Here is a 10,859-nt window from a genome sequence, read left to right on the forward strand (position 1 = left end):
AGTAAAGAGACTTGCCGGTAACGAGATTGAACTAGGTATTGAGATACCGACGATCGAATCTCGGGCAAGTAACATACCGATGACAAAGGGAACAACGTGTGTTGTTATGCGGTTTGACCGATAAAGATCTTCGTAGAATATGTGGGAGCCAATATGAGCATCCAGGTTCCGCTATTGGTTATTGGCCGGAGATGTGTCTCGGTCATGTCTACAAAGTTCTCGAACCCGTAGGGTCCGCACGCTTAAAGTTCGGTGACGATCGGTATTATGAGTTTTGTGTTTTGATGTACCGAAGCTAGTTCGGAGTCCTGGATATGATCACGGACATGACGAGGAGTCTCGAAATGGTCGAGACGTAAAGATCGATATATTGGACGAATATATTCGGACACCGGAAGTGTTCCAGGTAGTTTCGGAGAAAACTGGAGTGCCGGAGGGGTTACCGGAACCCCCGGGGGGAGTATTGGGCCTTAGTGGGCTTTAGGGGAGAGAGAGGGCATCAACCCAGGAGGTGGTGCGCCCCCTCCCATGAGCGGTCTGAATTGGACTAGGGGAGGGGGACGCACCCCCTTTCCTTCTCCTCTTTCCCTCTCTTTCCTTCCCCCTTCCCTCTTCCTAGTTGGACTAGGAAAGGGGAGTCATACTCCTACTAGGAGGAGGACTCCCCCCTCCTTGGCGCGCTCCATAGGGCCAGCCGGCCTCCCCCTTGCTCCTTTATATACGGGGGCAGGGGGGACCCTAGAAAACAACAATTGATCCCTTGGATCTCTTAGTCATGTGCAGTGCCCCCCTCCACCATAATCCACCTCGATAATATCATAGCGGTGCTTAGGCGAAGCCCTGCGTCGGTCGAACATCATCATCGTCACCACGCCATCGTGCTGACGGAACTCTCCCTCAAAGCTTGGCTGGATCGGAGTGTGAGGGACGTCATTGAGCTGAACGTGTGCTGAACTCGGAGGTGCCGTGCGTTCGGTACTTGATCGGTCGGATCGTGAAGACGTACGACTACATCAACCGCGTTGTGCTAACGCTTTCGCTTTCGGACTACGAGGGTACATGGACACACTCTCCCCTCTCGTTGCTATGCATCACCATGATCTTGCGTGTGCGTAGGAATTTTTTTGAAATTACTACGTTCCCCAACAGTGGTATCAGAGCCTGGTTTTATGCGTAAATGTTATATGCACGAGTAGAACACAAGTGAGTTGTGGGCAATACAAATCATACTGCTTACCAGCATGTGATACTTTGGTTCGGCGGTATTGATGGATGAAGCGGCCCAGACCGACATTTCGCGTACGCTTATGCGAGACTGGTTTTACCGCCGTGCTTTGCACACAGGTGACTAGCGGGTGTCAGTTTCTCCAACTTTAGTTGAACCGAGTGTGGCTACGCCCGGTCCTTGAGAAGGTTAAAACAACACTAACTTGATGAACTATCATTGTGGTTTTGATGCGTAGGTAAGAACGGTTCTTGCTCAGCCCGTAGCAGCCACGTAAAACTTGCAACAACAAACTAGAGGACGTCTAACTTGTTTTTGCAGGGCATGTTGTGATGTGATATGGTCAAGGCATGATGCTATATTTTATTGTATGAGATGATCATGTTTTTGTAACCGAGTTAACGACAACTGGCAGGAGCCATATGGTTGTCGCTTTATAGTATGCAATGCAATCGCCCTATAATAGCTTTACTTTATCACTAAGCGGTAGCGATAGTCGTAGAAGCAATAGTTGGAGAGACGACAACGATGCTACGATGGAGATCAAGGTGTCGCGCCGGTGACGATGGTGATCATGACGGTGCTTCAGAGATGGAGATCACAAGCACAAGATGATGATGGCCATATCATATCACTTATATTGATTGCATGTGATGTTTATCTTTTATGCATCTTATCTTGCTTTGATTGACGGTAGAATTATAAGATGATCTCTCACTAAATTTCAAGATAAAAGTGTTCTCCCTGAGTATGCACCGTTGCCAAAGTTCTTCGTGCCCAGACACCACGTGACGATCGGGTGTGATAAGCTCTATGTCCATCTACAACGGGTGCAAGCCAGTTTTGCACACGCAGAATACTCAGGTTAAACTTGACGAGCCTAGCATATGCAGATATGGCCTCGGAACACTAAGACCAAAAGGTCGAGCGTGAATCATATAGTAGATATGATCAACATAGTGATGTTCACCATTGAAAACTACTCCATTTCACGTGATGATCGGTTATGGTTTAGTTGATTTGGATCACGTGATCACTTAGATGATTAGAGGGATGTCTATCCAAGTGGGAGTTCTTAAGTAATATGATTAATTGAACTTAAATTTATCATGAACTTAGTCCTGATAGCATTTTGCAAATAATGTTGTAGATCAATTACTCGCATTGTTGCTTCCTATGTTTTATATGTGTTCCTAGAGAAAACTAAGTTGAAAGATGATAGTAGCAATGGTGCGGACTGGGTCCATGATCTGAGGTTTATTCTCATTGCTGCACAGAAGAATTATGTCCTTGATGCACCGCTAGGTGACAGACCTATTGCAGGAGCGGATGCGGACGCTATGAACGTTTGGTTAGCTCAATATGATGACTACTTGATAGTTTAGTGCACCATGCTCAACGGCTTAGAATCGGGACTTCAAAGACGTTTTGAACGTCATGGACCATATGAGATGTTTTAGGAGTTGAAGTTAATATTTCAAGAAAATACCCGAGTTGAGAGATATGAAGTCTCTAACAAGTTCTATAGCTAAAAGATGGAGGAGAATAGCTCAAGCAGTGAGCATGTGCTCAGATTGTCTGGGTACTACAATCGCTTGAATCAAGTGGGAGTTAATCTTCCAGATAAGATAGTGATTGACAGAGTTCTCTAGTCACCATCACCAAGTTACTGGAATTTCGTGATGAACTATAGTATGCAAGGGATGACGAAAACGATTCCTGAGCTCTTCTTGATGTTGAAATCGACGAAGGTAGAAATCAAGAAAGAGCATCAAAGTCTTGATGATCGACAAGACCACTAGTTTCAAGAAAAGGGCAAAGGAAAAGAAAGGAAACTTCAAGTAGAATGACAAGCAAGTTGTCACTCCCGTGAAGAAGCCCAAAGCTGGACCAAAGCCTGAAACTGAGTGCTTCTACTGCAAAGGAAATGGTCACTTAAAGCGGAAATGCCCTGAATATTTGGTGAATAAGAAGGATGGCAAAGTAAACAAGGGTATATTTGATATACAGGTTATTGATGTATACCTTACTAGTGTTTATAGTAACCCCTGGGTATTTGATACTTGTTTGGTTGCTAAGATTAGTAACTTGGAATAGGAGTTACAAAATAAACAGAGAATAGTTGAGGGTGAAGTGACGATGTGTGTTGAAAATGGTTCCAAGATTGATATGATCATCTTCGCACACTCCCTATATTTTCGAGATTAGTGTTGAACCTAAATAAATGTTATTTGGTGTTTGCGTTGAGCATGAATATGATTAGATCATGTTTATTGCGATACGATTATTCATCTAAGATAGAGAATAAATTGTTATTCTGTTTACATGAATAAAACCTTTTATGGTCATACACCCAATGTTGATGGTTTATTGAATCTTGATCATAGTGATACACATATTCATAATATTGATGCCAAAAGATGCAAAGTTTATAATGATAGTGCAACATATTTGTGGCACTGCCGTTTGGGTCATATCGGTGTAAAGCGCATGAAGAAACTCCATAAAGATGGACTTTTGGAATCACTTGATTATGAATCATTTGATGCCTGCGAACCGTGCCTTATGGGCAAGATGACTAAAACTCCGTTCTCTGGAACAATGGAACGAGCTACTGACTTACTGGAAATAATACATACCGATGTATGTGATCCAATGAGTGTTGATGCTCGTGGCGAGTATCGTTATTTTCTGACCTTCACAAACGATTTGAGCAGATATGAGTATATCTACTTAATGAAACACAAGTCTGAAACATTTAAAAAAGTTCAAAGAGTTTGAGAGTGAAGTGGAGAATCATCGTAACCAGAAAATAAAGTTTCTACGATTTGATCGTGGAGAAGAATATTTGAGTTATGAGTTTGGCCTTCATTTAAAAACAATGTGGAATGGTTTCACAGCTCACGCCACATGAAACACCACAGCGTAATGGTGTGTCCGAACGTCATAACAACACCTCGCCAACCAAACCATCCGGCAAGGCCACCTCAATATGCTCCATATCATTGCTCAATGTACTATCTCAGCAACCTTAGCTTGCTCCTCCTCACCTTGAATTACCATCTCATGCAGAACTACATCCACCACAGGAAGAACATCTGCAGGTAGCGCCATAGTTCCCAGAACCTCAGACAAGCACCCAGCCACTCCCGCCTCACTGACATCTTTACCATCAGCAACAACAAAGGGCGCCGTCTCCTCATGCTCGCACCAGGGTGGAGGCAAATCCAAAGGCGCCAAGGAAGAAAATCACCCACCGTTCCCCATATTCCCTCCCTCTCGCGCCTCAAGAGACTAATTGAAGGCCGGCAAACCAACAAGTTTGCCACTGATAGCCTCCAACCGCTCCAAGAGGCCCAAGACCTGGGCTGCCCAACCCTGCAGAGCAACGGCCATGTCGCGGAGGGGTTGAACTACATCCTCCGCATGAGCGGTAACCAGAGCCTGCAACTCGGCGCGCAGCGCCTCGGTCTGAGCTGCAAAGAGGGGTTTCAGCAGCCCCAAATCAGCAGCCAAGGTCGACTCGTCGGGGTCGGACAGACCCGAACAAGGGGCGCCAGATTTGCTACAAGGGACCCCTTGAACGAGCCCAGTCGGAGCGGCAACAATAGAGGCCCACGAGCGCTTCTGCAACCGCAGTGAAGGAGCTGGAGGCGGGTGTTTGGGGAGGCGAGGAGCAGCCGGCGGCAACAGGGCGCTGTTGAGATGACCATGGCTGGCAGGGAGGCGGTTCGGACAGCCACGCTCGCGATGCCCAGAGCGGCCGCAGCCCAGGCAGGTGACAGGCCCACGACAGTCGGCGACGAAGTGGTCCTCTTCCAAGCAACGGAAGCAGAGCCCATAAGCTCTCCGCTTGAAAGCGAGGGCTCGGTCGGTCTCCTTCTTTTGCGGGGTGGGGCAGATAGCTTCCCCAACCTCCGGCGATGCTGGCCCCCGACTTCCACCCACCCCTTCTCCGTAGATGCCCGCGATGCGTCGGTCACCACCAGCGGCGTGAAATTCGAGGGGAGCCGATCTGGAGGTGGTGGCAGCTTGAGCGGAGGGAGGATCCCAGGGCAACCCTCGGAGCGCGTGAGAGAGTCCCCGTCTTCATCCTCAGCACCGGCAGTCAACAGCTCTGGATCTGGATCGGCAGGGGAGCTAGGACGGAGGGGAGGTGTGGGGTGGGGGTGGGGGGTTGGTGGCTGGGGAGGGATCAGAGGGGGCGTGGTTGGTGGTGGGGGAGGAGGCCATGGTCAGTGGTGGAGGACCGGAGGCGAGCTAAGCCGCAGCCGCAGCCGCGGCGGTGCCGGAGTCGCAGCTAGCGTCGCGGGAGCTAGGTCGCGCCCCCTCGCTCCAATTGCATACCTTGTTTCTAACAACAATGATGGCTTTATTTCCAAGTCGATATATACATAGGAGCTAGCCGCGGGCATTTTACAGAACTACTAGACGTCTTCCTTTCGCGAATACACAGCGCGACCGACAGATAACATGCACGTGGTTGCTACCCGAATTACTTAGCTAAACGGCAACCCATTTGTTTAATACGTACAGTATACCGGGCGGAGACTCTCACAGATTAGCGTATGGAGCCATCCAGCCTTTGCCTTTGCATGATTCTCGGGCGTGCGCGGCGCGCTCTCTCTCTCTCCAAATCTCGATCTCACCAGCAACATGACCGATATCAACATTGCTATACAATAACATGCACGAGGAAGGCACGAGGAAGCCAAGGCAAAGAAAAGTACCACTCGTGAGTCGTGGCTGCCAAGAGTGCGCAGAGTGCATGCATGCATGCAGTTGGACACGGCATGGGACACGCGTCTTACGTTTAGAGTAACTTTAGCAGACCCCGCAAAATCCCGACCCGCAAAACGCGTTTGCAGTTCGACGCATATCTCGTTTACGGGTCAAAAATGTGCACACCCAAGCAGAAACCGTATATGAAACTGCATAATTTTAAAATAAAAGTTTCGCGGGAGAAATTGCAAGTGTAATAGTTCATCACATACTACATATAATACATGATCAAACACTAATTCATTACAAACCTAGTTCATACTATATACTACATGCACTACTAGTACTAGAGGGGGTGGGGATCTCATGGCGGCAAGCTCGCGGCCATGGACGACGCGGTGGAGGAGCTCAATCCTCCTCGTCGGAGCTGTCGAGGTCGATGTACTTCTGCTTCTGCTCTTTGCGGATGCAGCGCCACTCGTCGTCCTTCTCCTTGGCGAGAAGGTTTGCCGCGACCGCATGCTGGAACACGAGGGTCGTCGAGCTCCTTCTAGTGGCGCCGGCACTCCACCTCCTCGCGCAAGCTGCGTTCGGCTATGGCGGCTGCGACCGCATCGTCATCGGAGACGAAGTCCTCGGGCCGGACGACACCGCGGCGCACAATCTCCTCGGGCTCCTGCTTGACGGCGACGACCTCGATCTCCTCCAGCTCCTCCGACCACTCCCCCTTCACGGGGACAAGGTTTGCGCCGGAAGAAGAAGAGCTCGCCGTGTGGGAAGATCTCGCGCAGAGACGAGCCCGCGACGGAGGAGGGCGTACGCCCGTGCCAACGGTCGTATTCCTCCACCTCGCGGACGCGGAAGCTCGCCGACGGCGAGAGGCCCCGGTTCGTCCACTTCCTCGCGCCATCCGAGCGGACACGCCTCTCGCGCTCAGGGTCGCCGCAGCCGCCGGATCTACTCTCGGAGCCGCGGCCAGAGCCCCACATGCGGCCCCACATGGCAGCTGGAGGCGGGATGCGGCTCACCGGCGGCAAGAAATGTGAGTAGAGGAGTGATGAATTGCGGAGAGACACGGCGGCGGTGGGATAGGGTTTCAACCCGCAAACGCACCGCGAACCCGCAGATATACTGGTCGGGGGTGTGTGTGTGGGGGGGGGGGGGGGGGGGGGTTGCCGGCCGCGGTAAACATTTTTACGGGCCGGGTAAATATACGGGCTCTATTCTGAATAGAAAATTGGGCCGAGCCCGTATACTCACCGAAAATTTATGGGTTTACCCTTTTTGCAGGGTTTGTTAGAGTTGCTCTTACAGACCCACAAGTAGCCAAAACGAACACTCGTGCAGACAAGATGCGATGGGCCAACTGCACGAATCACGTCGTAAGCGAACTGTGTGGATAGAGCGTACGTACAGTAGCTGCAGACGCGCTCAGATCTCAGTTCTTTTTTTTTTTTTTTTTTTTTTTTTTGCGGGACGCTCAGATCTTAGCTAGACGCGGAGACCGGACCGAGGAAGCTCGATGTACGTAGTCCCTATATATAACCATACGTACCCCCATTGGATCAATTGCAAGCGCACCGGTAGTCACCATCAGGGCTTAGTCACCTCATCACAACAGCACGTACGTACAGTACGTAGGTAGCCAGCTAGCTAGCAAGGCGGCGGCGGCGACATGGCCGACGAGGAGGCGTGCATGTTCGCGCTGCAGCTGGCAAACTCGGCGGTCCTGCCTATGGCGCTCAGGACTGCCATCGAGCTGGGCCTTCTCGAGACCCTCGTGGGCGCCTGCGGGAAGGCGCTGACCCCGGAGGAGGTGGCCGCGAAGCTGCCGTCCGCCAACCCGGACGCGGCGTCCATGGTGGATCGCATCCTGCGCCTGCTGGCCTCGTACAATGTCGTGTCGTGCGTGGTGGAGGAGGGCGAGGACGGCAGCCTCTCCCGTCGGTACGGCGCCGCGCCGGTGTGCAAGTGGCTTACCATCAACGAGGACGGCGCCTCTCTGGCCCCGTTCGCCCTCCTTGCAACGGACAAGATGCTCATGGAGTCATGGTGAGCTAGCGTTTACTTACTTTGATACTACTACTCTAGCCTAGCCAGCTGTACTCTTCATCTTCTTCTTTGAGATTACCAAATCCAACTAGAGTCTAGAGTAGTAGTGAAAATACTCTCGATCTGAAACTAATTTGCGCGCGTGTCATTGGCAGGTGCTACATGAAGGACGCAGTCCTTGACGGAGGCAACCCGTTCGTCAAGGCCTTCGGGATGACGGCGCGTGAGTGCAACGGCAAGGACATGCGCCTGAACCGCGTCTTCAACGAGGCCATGACGCACCATTCCGGCATCATCACCGGCAAGTTCCTCGAGCTGTACACAGGTTTTGATGGCATCGGCACCCTCGTCGACGTCGGCGGCAGCGTCGGCACCCTCATGCACGCCATCGTCTCCAAGTACCCGAGCATCAGGGGGATCAACTTCGACCTCCCCTTCGTCATCGCGCACGCGCCGGACTACCCCGGCGTGCAGCACGTGGCCGGCGACATGTTCGAGAGCGTGCCCTCCGGCGACGCCATCGTCATCAAGTGGGTCCTCAACGGCCTGAGTGACCAGCAGTGCGCGACGCTGCTCAAGAACTGCTACGACGCCCTGCCGGCGCACGGCAAGGTGGTCAACCTGCAGTGCATCCTGCCGGTGCACCCGGACGCGACGCACAGCGCGCAGGAGGTCATCAGCGTCGACGTTAGCATGCTCGCCTACAGCGTCGGCGGCAAGGAGAGATACCTGAGGGACTTCGAGAAGCTTGCCAAGGGCGCCGGGTTTGCCGGCGTCGAGGCCACCTACATCTACGCTAACTTCTGGGCCATCGAGTACACCAAGTAGCTAGCTAGCGGCCGGGATCCGTCTCTTGCTTGCTTCCGCTGCTGCTGTGTTTTCCATGCTAATTAATTTCTTCCGTTTTGTTCGTGTCATGCATGCCACTGTGCCAGGAGTTTGTTTTGTATGATCTGTGTTTGTTTGTTGGAATAAAAGGAAGAACTAGCAACAGCGCAAATTAAATTCCAGTGCTCCATCGTTTCCGTGCGAGAAAAGTCCACTTTACAACCCTCAACTAACCACAATGTTTTGATTTACGAAAACACTAACGCCCACACGTATGGGCGTTAGTCAACTCGCGCACACTCGTCAATCGTCGTCGATTCCAATCTTGGCACGAAGCCGGTGATTTTGTGTGCCACGTAGGACAAGTCGATTGTGTGGCGTGTAAGAGAGTTCGCCCGCACGCCGTTTTCGTTCCGAAGTCAGCAGTTGCGAGTCCGGGCGTGCGGTGGAACTGCCGTCGCGCCCGCACGCCACGCCCGTCTTCGGTTGTCGTCTCGCCACTTCGCTCTCCACTCGTGGTTTAGTTTACTCCCCTCGCCATTCATTACTCCCAACCCACCCATTCACATCAGTTGCAGTCGATTGCGAGGAGAAACCGAGAGGAGAAGGCGACGGCGGCGGTGGCGGAAGACTCGACCGCATTCGTTGCCATTGGTGGGGCTCGCCGGACCGGAGCGTCGTTGCCGGAGAGCCGCAGATTGAAGTTAAGGCTCCCTCCCGTGGTCACATTTTCTGCCTGCTATTTTGCGCCCCCTCCCTTTATGCTCAATTTCCGCTCGAGTTTCCTCGAGATTACGGTCGATTCGTGGTGCTTCGGCGTCCCCGTCAGCGTTGGAGTCGCGTGCTTGCCATCTAGGGCGGCATTGCGCAGTTTTGTCGCCGCCGCCGCGGCAGTCATGCCAGTGTGGGCCAAATCCGTTCCCGTCCCCGTCCCGCAGCCTAATCCGTTGTTTGCCTTGCGATTGAGCGGGCGATTTTTCCAGATGATAGATATGATTTGCCTCGAAATGCTATGGCCATCAGTGTAGTGAGTATTGCATTTGTTAAATTTCACGGTATGATAGTTGCGAATGAACCCTAGATCTACGTAGTTGCATTTCAGAGTGTAGGATAATGGCAGCCATGGCATTTTCAACATCTGTCATCACTGATGGCAACTAATTTTCTGATCAACTGTGTCAATTTCCACGAATATGCTTTCCATGTGGCAACTAATTTTGTGAACATACTATGCTGTTGCCATGCCACTATCAGCACTGATGGCGACTAATTTCGTGATCAAGTGTGTCAGTTGTCACGAATATGCTTTACATGTGGCAACTAATATTTGTGAGCACACTATGTCTGTTGCCATGACACTATCATCACTGATGGTGACTACTTTTCTGAACAATCGTGTCAGTTTTGCCACGATTACGCTTTCCATGTGGCAACTTATTTTTGTGAGCACACTATGTCTGTTGCCATGCCATATCCAGTACTCAGTTTGCGTTTGCTATGCTGGCTTGTGATACCTGAATGTTTCTTGACTGCATTACATGGCAACTCATTTTTATGTGAGGCTAGGGAGTGAGTTGCCACATTACATGTGTAGTGGAAGTTGTCTGCCTTTTTTTTCAAATGCCTTGTGTTTTACACGGCAACTTTGAACATAGTACATTTGCTGCTTGTGAATACATGGCAACTCATTTTTATGTGATGCCAGGGAGTGAGTTGCCACATTACATGTTGTGTAGTGGAAGTTGTCTTCCTTTTTTTTTTCAATGCCTTGTGTTTGACACGGCAACTTTGAACATTGTACATTTGCTGATTGTGAATACATGGCAACTCATTTTTATGTGATGCCAGAGAGTGAGTGGCCTTAATACATGCTGTGTAGTGGAAGTTGTGTGCCCTTTTTTTGAGTGCCTTGTGTTTAACATGGCAACTCGAACATAGAAGATGTGTTCTGTACATTTTTTTATGAAGCCAATGTGTTAGTTGTCACATCTCATGTTGGACAATCCTAGGGGGAGTGGGGTGTTCAAATGCT

The 10,859-nt window shown here is 50.8% G+C and overlaps 1 protein-coding gene across 1 annotated transcript; it reads left to right on the forward strand.

The window, feature by feature from the left end:
* The first annotated feature begins 7,533 nt into the window (after positions 1-7,533).
* LOC123064851 (tricetin 3',4',5'-O-trimethyltransferase-like) lies at positions 7,534-9,003 on the forward strand. Its single transcript, XM_044488256.1, has 2 exons — positions 7,534-7,999; positions 8,155-9,003. Exons 1-2 carry the CDS (start codon positions 7,623-7,625, stop codon positions 8,825-8,827), a joined length of 1,050 nt encoding a protein of 349 aa, XP_044344191.1. The 5' UTR covers positions 7,534-7,622; the 3' UTR covers positions 8,828-9,003.
* The last annotated feature ends 1,856 nt before the right edge of the window (positions 9,004-10,859 follow it).

The sequence above is a fragment of the Triticum aestivum genome, chromosome 3B, assembly GCF_018294505.1.
Source record: "Triticum aestivum cultivar Chinese Spring chromosome 3B, IWGSC CS RefSeq v2.1, whole genome shotgun sequence".
NCBI lineage: Eukaryota > Viridiplantae > Streptophyta > Magnoliopsida > Poales > Poaceae > Triticum > Triticum aestivum.

Excerpts from the sequence above, each read along its gene's own strand:
- LOC123064851 (XM_044488256.1), top strand. The coding sequence starts at position 7,623 with ATGGCCGACGAGGAGGCGTGCATGTTCGCGCTGCAGCTGGCAAACTCG. Across the intron at positions 8,000-8,154 it reads AAGATGCTCATGGAGTCATG|GTGCTACATGAAGGACGCAG; the intron begins GTGAGCTAGCGT and ends TGTCATTGGCAG.